We start from the raw sequence: 15344 nt of genomic DNA, 5'->3' as shown, positions 1-15344 counted from the left end.
CGGTGTGTGAGGTAGTACATAATATTATCGAAGCGTGCACATTGCACAACGACCAGTCCTTGAGACTGCCCCCACATTGCCGCACAACTGTGTTGGCGACGCGCGTGGTGCCGTCGAACGAACGAGTGCCACAGCCGACCGGTCGGCTGTACCCCTGGTACACGGTGATCTCGTTGGAGGTGAATATGGCTGCGTAAAGGGCATTTAGCCGCGGCCGCCACCGGGCGATCGCTCTACGAGGCCGACCATAGGAACCGGGACAAACCGGCCGCGGTGGTACCAGTGCGGGCAACCGGTGGTACAGCCGACCGTCCGCGACTGTCGAACGAGCACGATATTTTTCGTTCACCGTACTTATCGTACGCCGTATAATATTATTATTTATTATTATCGTATTTATGACCGATGACTGACGAATCGCGGTCCTAACCACCACCGCCGGGGCCGGTTGCCGCGGTTACCGTTTGTTGTCGTCTCCTAGACCGTGAACCGCGCGTAATATTATTATTTCACGTCGACGTGAAAATTCGTTTTAAGTTTTACGAGTGTGGTCTTATGAAGAAAAAAATTAAGTATCCAAAATATCTGGGTGAAAAAATAAACATGTTTTGACAGTTGTGGTTATGGGCAACGTATTGCGGTTTAAATGTATAGACTGTGCGAACTCAGACCAACGGCAACGCAGGTAACAATATTGCATAATGATAAGGCGTTTAATAAAAAATTGATTAGGATTCGGTTAGGTTGACGCCATGAATGAATGACAGATAAATTATGGTTTTTATTCCAAAATTAAAATTTCAATGTCATTTTTGTGTGTTCGATATTAATGTAAATTGTACATAGTTCGGGTCAGGGTTTTAAAACTAAACTGTTTACATATCATTTGGTATTGATTATCACCAGTATAAATATTAGGTATTCGATAGAATAATAGCTCAAGTGTCTACGATTATTAATGATTCTGAAATTGAAATTATTATTTGTATGTTAAGATATGGGATTATTATATTATAATAATAGTTTAAAAATAAATAAAAATAAAAACTTTTCAATGCTCTTGCAGTAGAATTTGTGGAAAATGGTGTTGTCTGGTTATGTCAGCTAGCCCTACAATTATTTCAATCTATAGTAAAGTTAATGCGCTATCCTATTATATTATTAATATATGAACTTGAGAAATTAACAAAACCGTCTAACCTAAGTTGTAACCTATAATTGCAAGTTCATATGTACAAAGTTATATTAAAGTTAACCAAAATAACTACGTTAACAGCCAGTTATAACTTATATTATAAATATCTATATAGGCGATAAATATTAGTCTAAGAAGTTTTATTTGTTCATCCAAAATCAAGTGAAGATAGGTAATAGACACTAGTCATATTACATTAAATTTAAAAATGAATTTAATTTAATAAATTTAAAAACCAATAGGTACCTATGAGATAACTTTTTACATTCACTCGTTGCTGTATTCTACTTATTTTAACATATATGATCTAAAACTTGAACATAATTTTAAGCATGAAAGAATCGGTAGTAAAATGAATCCTTTCAGAACGTATATAAATATAACTCCGGTCCCCTAGCATGTGACACTTCAAAATTATAAACACTAATCTAGTTCTCCAATAAACTTTTAAATTAAAACTTTAAGAACACAAAAGCAATATCTGTAATCTGTATCTTATATCACTATACAAAATATTGTACAATTGTTTAAGATTCATTTTAAAATACAAAACACCTTATAAAAACTTTAATAATTCTCTATAACTTTTGAATTAAATGTCATAAAATAAATTCTTTCGTAAAATAAAAATAATTCCTATGATGATCGATATTTTCTTCAAACCAAAATCTATATACTATCTTGTATTCAATCACTTTCTTTTTTTTTTAAATTCCAGTAAGAACTATTTATAAAAACATTTTTATTACATTTTCAAGTATTAATAGTACCAAAATAAATAATCCATATGAAATAAATTGTACATGTTTAATCTTTTTGACTAAAAAATAAATATTTGATCTATATAAATTGAAAAAAGTCAAATATTTTAAATTTCTCATCAAGTTGAATATATCAAAAACCACCAAATTTGAAAATGTTATTGTGTTTAGAAAATGCTAATATAAATTATTTATGAACATTTTGAGTACCTTCTACGGTTATTCATATGTTTGAAATACGAAAAATGGAAATTTTTTTTTAGTTTTACATGATTGTTTTAAAAGTATTGGCTAGATTCAATTTGATGGTGGAAACCGTCCTTAAAGTTGAAAGTTGTAGCTTTGTGACTGCTCACAAAAGTAGAGACAGAAAAATATATATATTTTTTTAAAACACATTATTGAAAACCATCATTTCACTTAGAATATAATACATGCTAAATGAAATGAACATTATTAATACATAATATATTATGCACATTGCACATAGACAATATGACCTTATATGTTTTCGGAACGCCATGCATTAAGCGAGTGCAGAAAATTTATGTTTGAGTTCGCACTAACCATTAGTCAGTGGCTTAACACACTAATTGATTGAACGAAGTTTTAGTTCAAAAATCAAACATTGTATATTTTAATAAATGTATTATACCAATACGGCAGTACCTCTCTAACTTACTTTTCTTCATTTATAATACTCCAAGTACTTTTTATAAATAATTTATTATTTCAACCAAATCACCGCATAAATTATGCCAACAATCTCAAAACAGTCAAAACCAAAACAAAACAGTGATAAAGTATCACCATAAACAATTAAACATTTTCCTGAATCAAGCGTTGGGTTCACTTTTTATCCAAACAATCCAAACGCCAAGAAATTTCCCGGTTTCCCGTTGGACCACTTCACTCAACCCATGAATCACGATACATAATTATTATTTAACTATGAATACTTAAATGATAAATCTATACGGCTAAAAATTAATCTTCCTATTAGTGATTTCACCTAATAACATTATAATTTATTCCTATAAGGCAAGTGTCGATAATGGCAATATTAGAAAAATATAAAATATAATGTTTAAGTTTAACTAACAAAATATTATGTATGTAAATATGTATGTTAATTCCAAAGTATTTGTTTTTCGTTGAGGTATCGCAACATGGGGTTGAACAGTTTGCACGATACTTAGTACTTACCCCCCAATTCTCATGTATTGAATGATTATGAACTCTTGTATACAGTTGTGTATGTAAATAATTGTATGTGTGTATGACAGATTTAATTTTAAATATATTTTTATAAGTAATTATTATATATAGTTCTAAAAATAATTGTTAATGACATTTCTTTGTGTACCAGAAAAATTACTGTGCTCGTGGTTGGTTTGGATAACGCTGGAAAAACGTGTACCGTTAAAAGTATTATGAAAGGTAATCTTAAATTGATACTTATATATTATAAATACTTATACAATATTATTTGTTAACATAAAAATTATTGTCTTTTAGAAAAGCAAAAAAATATTCTTTCTACTGTTGGATTTTCGTCTTCCAAATGTAATTATCACTACAACGCTATAACTATTTACGATTTAGGTGGCCACAAACAAATCAGAGATATATGGAAGCAGTATTTTGCTGATGTAATGTATTATCATAAATTACTTATCACTACATAAGTTATACACTTATACCTATTTAATAATTTGAATGGAAATTATTAGGTACACGGAGTAATATTTGTGGTGGATTCGGCGGATCTTAGTCGGTTAAATGAATGCAAAGAGGTTTTTCATAATTTACTTGGGCATGAAAATATTGCCGGAAAACCAGTGCTATTGTAAGATTAAATAATATTGATTTGTTTGATTTGACTAATAAATTTTATTTTATTAGATTTGCTAATAAGCAAGACAAACCAGGGGCGCTAGATGAGTTGGATATAGTAGACCGATTGAATGTAGAGGCTGTGGTGAATACAAATAAGTGTCCAACACTTGTAGAAACATGTACTGCTCTTCATACTGCACCTATTAATTACTGTAGTTCTGCTTTTATTGATCCGAGCATTGATAGCGGATTTAGGTAATTTTTTTAATACATTACAATTAAATTAATGGTTTACTTTTAAATATTTTGTGATCTATATATAGTTAATATTTAACTTGAAATTAATCTCAATTGAGGAAAGATATAATTTGTATTTTATAACGTTAGTTTGTAATATGACGATAGATATTGTAAAAAATGGTTTTAATGTACATTTCTAATAATTTACTAGGTATATGTTATATGTATACCTAATATTACCAAGAGGTATAAAATTGTTTATTTGACTTAGTTGGCTGGTATTACATATTGTAAGGTTATATGATACACTCAACCGTCGTGTCATGGAAGATATGGCACAGTATAAAGCTCAAGTGGATAAAAAGATCGAAGAGTGGAAAAAAAATCAACAGAATTCAAACGACTCATATTTACTATCGTTTAATGCACCGCACCGGAGATCTACCAAGCGCAATCCGTTCAGACGAATTAACAAAGTCATAGTAAGCTTTTGTGTCTATACGTCCATTAAATTATACATTTAGATTTAGATATATATTTTAGTTTGTAAGACAAATAATTATAACATACAAATTAATAATTTAAGTATTAATCTAATAATTTTTACTTCTTTAATAATTTATTTACTTTTGTGGTTAGGTATTCTAATTAATATATGACGATAAAAAATTAAAAGCAAATTGTTTAGGTTTAAGTTATGATTTATCATTGTTGATTTATGATACTTAGTATACTATGGGCTAAATATTTTTGAATTAATTTACTATTTCTTATTTTAATAGATATTACTAGGTGTTGATTTGTTAAGTGTTTGGAGTAATTTTAATTAGAAACTTTTTTGATAAATTGAATTATTTAATAGGAGCAAATAAATCCAAAATACACTAAAATTATATTTTTGTATCTACCTAAATATTAGATTGTATTATATATTTTGTTTATAAATTATGACAATATAGTGTTTGGTCATAATTTATGTAAATAGTAAATTATCTTCATGCTTTCAATAATACTTTTCAATTAATCGAAATTCAATGTATATTCTTTGATTTTTAGAACATGCCTAGGTAGGAACTACATTAATAAATAATATATTTTTTGGGGTAAATTCGTATATTTTAAATTTACATTTCTGAAATTAATGCAATAGGCATACATGTAATACGAACATAACGCATATCATCTTATGTACTATGTAATATATAAAAACTAATGAGTAGGTATTGTATTCGTTTGATTGTATATATATATATATTTATGATATACCTATATCAATGGTATATAAATAGATACAGTCGCATATAAATATTTTTAATAAGTAATAGTGTAAATGTGCAGTAGATAGTATACATTATTATATTTAAATATTTTAAAAAATAACCTAAAAAACAAAATAAACATCAGATAAAATTATGATTATAACGAGAAACTTCTAAATTCTAATAGACAGATGTCAGATCCTATGAGTAACATAAAAATTTTAAAGTTATAAAAGCAGTAGCTATACGCCTATACATAGTAGAATAAAAATTAAAGCATTTATCTTCAGCAAACTTTATACTCTGCAATGTATTATTAAGTGATTAAGGCAATGGTTATAATTTATAAGTATCTTTGTGGAAGAAGTAGGGATGAATAATGTATAACCATTATATTCTGTGTTCGGCGGCTTCTACACTATCTATACCTAAATGGCTAAATGTGACTTGATTAATTTATAACCAACTTTACAGAACTTATAATTTATGAATCGGTATGTCTGCAGGATAGTTTTGATTCAAAAACCTCACACCCGACGACTGACATGGGGAGTACATCTTATATTATACCACTCAGAAGTGAGTCCGATGAGGAGTACGAACCACCTGATCTTCAACCACATCCTGAGCCAACTGCATTCCGAAATAAAGTCGCCCCGACATTACCGACAAAAATACAAGCCGAACCAATGCCATCGGTCAAATCGCGATCACCGCTTTTCAGGGCCAAATCCAGAGAGTATGATAGGAATTTGGCTGAAACCGTAACGACCACCGCTAATACCACTACCGCCTTTACCACCATTAACTCGACTGAAATGTTTATTCAAAACGAATCTGGCACAGCAAAAATGAAACGATCTATTTTTAGCAATAAGTCAAATTCAGCTGGTGCTAGTGGTAGTGGTACTACTCGTCCATCAAGACCTAGTCGGTCGTCTAGCGCTAAGTCATTAAAGAAAAGTAAATGTCCAAAATAACCTTAAATCTTTAAGCCGACCGAGGGATAGAGCAGGTTGTGTATAAATTGTTTTTCGTTTTTACAGGTGAATTTGCTGACAAACAAGATGATAATAATAAATCGGAAAAGTTGAATCCGAATGATGAAGAAGACGTGGTGGTTCAACAACCGGATGAATCAATTGTTAGTCCAGAAATAATAAGCCACATATGAATATGCCTGATGCTTATAACTTATAATAACATTTTCACGATATTATTGTTTTATAAAATAAAAATTAAGCCATTGTTGTCTAACGAAATAGTTTTGTTAAGTGGAGAATCGGCCAAGCGACGAACGAGTTTCCTAAGATTGACTGTCCGTCGTCCAACAACGAAACATATTGCGATTACCCAGCGGCAGGTATACCACCATCATAAATAATGTGAACCGCGGTTACAGAATTCATACCACAGTTAGAACGATCACCATCATCCATATGAGGTTTACGTTTACGTTAAAGCTGCTATAATATAACTGTCTCCGTATGGTCCGTGTTTATAATTTAGTTACTATTTGGTAACGGGTTAACCTCACGATTTACACGGAATACGAAAACAGTGTAATAGCGCCTTAATACTCATTAGTTATTACCTAAGCCGGGTTACGACTACCTACATTGACACGTAGTCAGTCGAGTGTCGTAAGCATATATAAGTTTTGAATTTTTCATCGTATCTTTTATCTGCAGATTGGCTATAGTAATCGCGATAGATGATCTATATATATGAATACAGCTATAATAATATACCTGCAGTGTACCCGGCTTGATTCGTTAGTGGGTAACCGAGATATTTTCAGTTGACCGTTGGTCCTCCTGTCAGTCATAAAATGGAAATAGGTGACCGCCGACCATTTTCTCACCACGTCTGTAGTCTGTTCTATCGCTTAAATCATGTTTGCATCGCTGTGGGCGAGTAAATTGGTATGCGGTACGACAATATTTCGATTCAACGCGTCTTGTAATGTATATTTGTGAGCCTCGTCATTTCCGGTCATGTGAGACGCATCGTGACTGGCGAGGATCACGAGTTGAGTACCATTTCGGAATCCAAAGTCAGTCGTACAAAAAGTGGGCTGCTGGTGTAACGTTACATTAGCACCGCCGCGGAAATACATTTTTTGGAGGCATTTGAGGAGGTGCACAAATGTTTATATTAGGATTACAAATGTGCACAATTGGAATGACAATCGTTACTGTATTTGTTTTTTGAATTGTCGAGTATGTTGATACTAATGTAATGAACCTATTAGACGAATGTGGTGCTCAGAGTATAACTAGTTTAAGGCGCATAGCTCAGTAACCAATATGTATGGTTATTCACAGATTGTTCGAACTTAGGGCGACAGCTGTTTAAAATATAAAGGTTTGTCAAATCCAAAAAAAGGTTTAATAAACTATTTGTGTAATTGCCAAGTCCTTACTGCAATACTGCTTCTATACAATTATGAAGAAATAATGAATCGAGGAAGTACCAGGCGAGTCCAGGCCTAAATACCGTGGTAAAATATTTTGAAAAAATGTCTCCTAAATCCGGCTGACTTAAAGTAAGTTTGAATAAATTTCTTAACCAAAATATATACCATATAGGTACACCTCGGCTTGAATAAATCCATATTCCAAGAGTAAGAAAAGTGTGAAAAATAGTGGTCAGTTAAAAAAACAATACCTATGTACAGTAATTGCTTACGTTTTTTCTAAATCAATATTGTTTTAGTATTGTATACATCAACATCATATAAATTATAAAGTATAAGTAGAGCCGGGCTACTTGAAAAGCGCACTCGGAAAACGGTGTGGTTGGCTGGCACGTGTATTATATATAGTACGTCGTATATTATATATACTATTATTGTGTATAATGTATACAGTATGTATATATATATATATATGGTGTGGCTTGTGCTCCACTCGCCATCGATTTTTAACACCCATACGACGTCGCAGTACTTCGGCAGACAGTGTAGAGGATAAGGTCCTAAATATTTACATAGGACCTATATATTATACGATATGTGTCCTGTGGTATTCACTATTTGTGACGACTTTAATAATTTGAATCCATTAATAAGTATGCAGGTATAGTCTATGAAAATGCGTGTATTATGTAACTAAATTAGAAATTATACATTGAAATTCATAGGTGTTTTAATCTCCGATGTATACAGAAATGGAAATCTAATTAAAATAGTCAAGATTCAAAACTCGAATCTTTAAACTAAGTTCAACACTAAAAAATATTGAAATAAATAATAATATCCTCAACAAAATAAAGAAACCAACAAAATTAAAACATCTTTTTCATATGTAATTAATTGGGTAAAAAAAATGGGGAAAGTGGGTAACCGCTCTGCTGTACAGTAGAAGTCGAGTGTACCTCACTACCTCGTAATTCAGTGTATAGGCACTGCGTAACGGGTGTGTTAAATTTGAATTCAATGATCAATCATCATACCTGCACAATGAAAAACAATTCTGAACGAAGATGTTCGAACAATTTATATTTTAATAACATTATTACAATTTTAATAAATATTCGAATTATTTTCATAATTATTTTTAAAAGTAAGTACAGAACATTTTCAATTTTGACCTCCCCCTTGAAAGAACCAACTAGATTCGATTTGCCATTTGGTATCAGAAACCTCCACCGAAATTGGTGATTGAAGCATTTTTATAGTAGAAAAGACTGTTCACATACAAAAATAAAAATAATAATACGAAAACACACAAATTTCACATTGTATAAAATCAATACATTCAACGCTCTGCTCAGAATCTAAAATTGAAACACATATAATATAATGTTAATTAATAATCCTATTGTTAATGCTTACAAAATATATTTTAACTAGATTGTGGGTATTACAAGGTGGCGCAATAATGGTGATTGATATTTGAAAAATGAGTAGGTACTTATGTATTTTAAAATTATTTTAGAAAACCAGATATAGTTACAAGGTATACTACGAAAAATAAAAACATAAAAATTAAAATAAGACTGTGTAGGAGAGATTGAGATAGGTACACATAATATACTCGTATTAGTAATAATGATTATTATACATTGCTCACGGCTCAACCGTTTAACTGAGGAAATAGTATTAAAAATAAAAACAAAATTAAAATCATATTATGTAACACTAACACATACGATGTTGAGTTTCTTTGACAGGTAGAAAAATTGTCCAAGCGTAGTAATTGCTGCTAGCGTTATATACATATATATTATACAATATAATTGTTAGGTTCAACTGTTCAAGACAACATGTGTGTTTTCGTTTATCGATCGATTTTAAAATTATGTTTTAACATTTTGTGTTTCGTTTCATCTTTTTTTTTTAAATTGCAATAATACCAATATTCGACGCAACGTGAATTTTTCGGAAACCACTTAACGTACCAATGTATACGAACACAATATCCGCTATACCTAAACCATTGTCCATTTCACCTAATGGGTTGGGTGACGTCAATTCGACACAAATAAATAGTATTTTTAATAGCTGTTGACTGTTTCGTATAGATACGTGTTTTTTAATATCACTTCAAATTGTTATAGTACAAATAAAGTATACACAAAAGCCATTCAAACGGCGATCAAGTATCGTCTGCACGCTTTAAACACCGATTATTATCGTTTGCGGACTTATTGATATACCATGCTCAGCACGCTCTCCATTCTACATATGTATATATATATATAGAAACTGCGGCAAGATTAGTATTAATATTTAATTATTATTGTTATTATTATTATTAATATTGGCCATTGGGTACCTTCTTACGCAATAACAGTCTTACTTTATTGATCGCATTCAAACCCTTAGGTCATTATATTGTATGTTGTATGCAGGGTTGGGCAGTATCTTGAGATACATTAGGTTAAGTAGATACAATTGCATCTTGTATCTTGTATCTCGATACAATTATATGAAGTAGGTTAGGTCGCGATACATTTTTAGACAATGTATCGAATATTTCACAAAATAAAATGTTGTCAAAAAATACTCGATACTTTAAAAATTAATTTTATCATAATCCTACCAGGAATCAATAAAATAAATTATCCGACAATACTTTTGAAAAATTAGTATTTTTAAAATGAAATAAGAATATGATATGATACCTATCTATATTTTATTTTTATTTATTCGTGTAATTTAACAGTAATTGACTTATCATAATATGTTTAAATTATTATACTTAATTTATATTTGAAATTTTAAAGTTAAATTCATTTAACGTTTATTGTCGCGTCATTTACGATATACTATTCTATATGATATATTGATATTTATATTTTATTTTTATTATTATTTATTCATGTAATTTAGGAATCGACTTATTATAATATATTTATACTTAACTATAATATTTAGAAATTTAAAGTTAAATGCATTTGTATAGATTCACAACCTACCTAATTGTGTATAAATAAAATTTAAAAAAATCGTATGCTTCGTAGGCTATGACTAATTTTTTCAAATGCATCGAGTATCGAAATACTTAAAATGTAAGTATCGAGTATCTAATATCTCCAAATCCAAGTTTCTAGTATAGTAGTATCTAGTATCGCGATACTGATTTTTGAGTATCTTGCAGCCATCCCTGGTTGTATGTATAGCTAGGTATTCAAGTACCCATCTTTACGCTGAACACAATATATTTCGATCTCGTTTTGATTTATATACCTTCGTACCTATTTCATCAGTCTTGTCATTTTCGTGAATTATTGTTGTACACCTTAGTTGAAAGGTGAACACTGAATGAACAGATAAACTGACGAAAGAAATGTCTCTTATACGTAATAATTTGACCGTAAGCTTGTTAATTACGTTACCACGTTTTAAGCACAATACTGCAGGATGTCCCCTGAGGATATACCCATTAGCCGTATATGGGGTCTCGCTGCCTGTACTATATCCGGTTTTTTGCTGTTTTACCTATTAACTAAAAAATTGATTAAAAATCAGGAGATTATTTTCAATATTTTCAGAAAAATGAACTCTACAAAATGGCTATCTTCAATTTTTTTAAATAATTAATAAAAAAACATATTTTTTAACTTGTTTACCAATACATAAAAAAAAATTAAAACAAATTATTTGTAGTGTTTATCTCTGTGAGCCTTATAAAACCAGACTTATGATATCTACATTATTTCAGGAGATATCGCGATGAGTAAATCCTCACGGGACACCCTATATTATACCATTGTATATTAATATATTATACAATTTTATTTAGATCCGTATAGTGTCATTTCGATTTTTTCTCGTAGGTATTTAATATGCTTGTGTACTTATCTTCAAAGTTCACAAGGGACGAAAAAAGTTTTTTTTAGTTTTATTTATACTACTAAGGCATTTCTATCACACAATAATAATCATTGTCAACATAATATTATATTTTCTACGGTTTTAAATATGTATTTATATTACATACTTTATGTTGTATTTCAGAAACCTAAATATTTAACATAATCAAATTGATTAATTTCGTTTCGTGTATATAGTGTATACCCAATCTAAAATATTGTAATTTATAAAATTCTCTTTTTCAGCATAGGTACTTTGTCTAATTTTGTTTTTTTTATTTGTGTGTCATTAATATGGAAAAAAACTGGGAAAGTCTCTCTGTAGTCTGAGGTATGGCATAGATTTTGAGTGCATCTCTGAGTACTGAGTAGGAAGGTACTGTATAAATTGTGTTGGATGTGTTAAATTTGAATTCAATATGATGAATAATTACATACAAAAAACTATTCTGAGCGGAAACAGAGCGCAGCCAGCCTTGATTTCTAAAGATATTTTATAAATTATTTTGATTGCCATTAGTTATTTATTTTTATTTTAGCAGCGTTCCTATGTTGATCTACTTTTTTCCAAAAGTATTGAATATAAATATATAATATACAAACAGTTACCATATATTATACTTACAAGTTACAACTTACTTCTATACACTTAAAAATGGACCGACATTCCAGCCACTTCCATCGGCCTCGTCACTCATTTTCATTTCAGTGGGCAATCCAGCCAAACGCCTGAAACGCGAATGGCTCAGAGATCTTTTCAATGTATAACAGGTACCCATATATTATATTATTTCTCCCTAAGATTACCACTCATGTTCAGACATTTCTGATATGAAAAGCCTACTCATTGTTCTTTGTTCACCTCCTCATATTTTATTCCAATAATATTCTACACACTTCAAATATAGATTGTACATTTTCATTAAATTAATTAATTTTTAGAAAAAAAAAATACTGTTATCACGTACTTTATTAACAACTAGATCCAATTCGTGACAAAAAGCAATCTTAAAAGTTGATTGAAACGTTTCTACTGCTCCTAAATGTACGTCAGCCACACAAAAAAAGAGCTTCATCAAAAAAAACAACACATCCCTGCGATGTAAAAGTAACCAATATACGTTCTACGCTCCGCTCAGAATCTGAAAGTTATTTATATTTGAAAAACCAACCGCTGGTAGCCCAAGTGCCGTTACCGGAGGGTTCTTTAGCTCCCCCCAGCAATCTTGTATTCTTAATGTATTGAATTTATTAATATCATCACTTTTGCAGTTATGCGTATAACAGTGTTCACTGTTCAGATTGTAGAATGATCAAAATTAAAAAAAAACCTCAAAATGACTGTTTCTAAACAATTATAATTTGTTTTGTATTAATTACATCAATAAAATAAAACGACAAAAATATTGTCTTCTTTCAGGTTAATATAGTATTATAATATGATGACAAATTAATGTTTGTCGTTCGTTTTCACGTGACACCATTTTTCTAACATTATAATCACGTAAATTATAGATATTAGATACGCAACAAACAATGGTTCTGATATGCATTGGATGACCTAAGATTTTGTATGTAAATACTCGTATATATGTGTAATATTTTAATATACTTTATTTTATTAATAGATTAAATTATTCATAGAACAAAATGCAATTTCACGGAAGACAGTACCATTATGTCAATATTACATAATCGGGTGACGTTGTACAGGTAGGCTGTCATAAAGCATGCTGTCTACCGGTGAATTTATGATTAAAATATGAGGTCGATGGGCGATTTACAAATATAGTATGCGATATAGGCACAGGTCAAAAATAACTATAAAATGAATATAAAATTATTTTAACTAATAGTATCATTCCACAAAAAAAATAATAACTAAAAAAAAAAAGTTGTTTGACATCCCTTCGTTTGGGACTTACAACTCTCCTTTCTTAGCCCCTCTCCATAGGTGTGCACAAATGCATCCCACTTCCAAGCTTATTACAGGAACATTTTTGTTAATTAAAAATTTGGAGGTTGAATAGGTTGATTCATCACTACTTATGATTAAATAAAATCTTTTGCCGACAGATTGAGTGAGTGACTGCCAAAATAATAATAATATTATGTAAAATAAATTGTGGTGTCAAGCAGTAAGTGGCGTACTGAGAGTCTGAGACCTGAGCCCAAACTTTTACGAGATTTTGAAACATTGTTATCGAATTTCATGAAGTATAAGGACATAAAGAAAAGTGATTAAATGGTATTTATTAAAGTTAATCATAAGCCCGTATAAAAACCATCCGGCCTCAGATAGACCACATAGTATAATATATGAGAGCCGTAGGTACAGGTGTTGTCCAGTGAACGGAAAGCCCATTTAGTTGTCTCTTCACTTCATTTCTGCTTATTTTCTACTCTAATATTATGATCTACCAATGGTGACAAATAATTACGAGCCATATAATTTAACTGTATAAAACCTATTTTTATGGTCTATGGCTCTATGACAAATCTATTTTCTTTACCTTCTTTTTTTTAGCCAATGATAAGAGTGGGTTTACAGGACCACCATATGAACCTCTCCGTTTCCCCCATAGATCCACCACGGTTGACACTTGTAAGCACGGACTTGTAAGTTACTTTAAATTAGTATTTAAATATTATTATATTTATGATTTATTATTTTCATTTTTCTCAAGGTTCATTAAAATTGACTATAACAATTAACAAACCTCTTCAAAAAGCAAGTGTGGAAATCTCATAATAATAAAGTAACACAATTAGAATTTTAAGTTAGCTAATTTTAAAATAAAAATACTAATATACTAAAAGTATAATGGTGAATGTTCTTATTATTTTTACTAATGAATATTTATTATCGTTAATTAATCCCAATATGTTATGAGTTGAATAAATTAATATCTGGAAATATGCACACAACACTTTTTTCAACTAAAAATGTTTCATATTATGTCTTTAAAATTTTATTTTTAGTACATATTATTTTCTCAAAAAATTTAAATTGATGATTAGACAAAACGATCACCAATATTAGAAAAACAAAATAATATTCATAAATAATACTGTGATATTTATACTGTGTGTTTTGTCCAAAATTATTATAGGAACAAGTTTCTAAGGAATTTTGAAATAAAAAAAATAATCAGGTATGAACTCAATAAATGTAAAATGATCTTATTTCAACTTATACCGATTCATATATTATAATTTTAAGTTACAATAAATAATATTACCTAATAAACATAATAATAATTATAATTATAATAATAATAATATAATAATCATAATGATAATAATTAAATTAAAACCCACTGATGCGAGAAAATGACAAAGTCAATAATAAACACAACTCTAAACAACTATACAACAACAAGTCATCTATAATGGCAGAAATGGGCCTACTTATAATTTCGAGAAACAAAAAAAATTCAACATTATAATGATTAATACATTTGGTATAAATAATTAATTTTTAAATCTTCTGTGAAAATCTTATTTGATAAGTTTTGTGTTAATCAGATTACTAAGAACATAATAATAAAATCTGGATTATACGTTATTGGTAAAAAAAAAAAAAAAAAAAAATACAAACACAAATAAAAATTATGGACGGCAAATCTGCGAATGTGAATAGTCGTACAATATTTGTAGTTTTTAATAATAGATAACCTTATTAATTATAAATGGACAAAAATAATAATACCAAAATTAAGAGTTAAC

General features: G+C 29.8%; 1 protein-coding gene across 2 annotated transcripts; it reads left to right on the top strand.

Moving 5' to 3' along the window:
* The first annotated feature begins 267 nt into the window (after window positions 1-267).
* LOC111040079 (ADP-ribosylation factor-like protein 13B) lies at window positions 268-6550 on the top strand. 2 transcript variants are annotated; one of them, XM_022323810.1, is made up of 8 exons: window positions 268-685; window positions 3326-3396; window positions 3475-3608; window positions 3690-3805; window positions 3862-4050; window positions 4331-4517; window positions 5801-6257; window positions 6341-6550. In XM_022323810.1, the coding sequence occupies exons 1-8, from the start codon at window positions 624-626 to the stop codon at window positions 6466-6468; spliced, it is 1344 nt and encodes a 447-aa protein (XP_022179502.1). In that variant the 5' UTR covers window positions 268-623; the 3' UTR covers window positions 6469-6550. The 2 variants fall into 2 exon arrangements, with proteins under 2 accessions (XP_022179502.1, XP_022179501.1); XM_022323809.1 differs by having other exon boundaries at window positions 278-685; window positions 4307-4517.
* The last annotated feature ends 8794 nt before the right edge of the window (window positions 6551-15344 follow it).

This window comes from Myzus persicae, unplaced genomic scaffold, assembly GCF_001856785.1.
Source record: "Myzus persicae strain clone G006 unplaced genomic scaffold, MPER_G0061.0, whole genome shotgun sequence".
Classification (NCBI taxonomy): Eukaryota; Metazoa; Arthropoda; class Insecta; order Hemiptera; family Aphididae; genus Myzus; species Myzus persicae.
The sequence above is the reverse complement of the archived record's forward strand: the minus strand, read 5'-3'. Positions and strand labels throughout refer to the sequence as shown.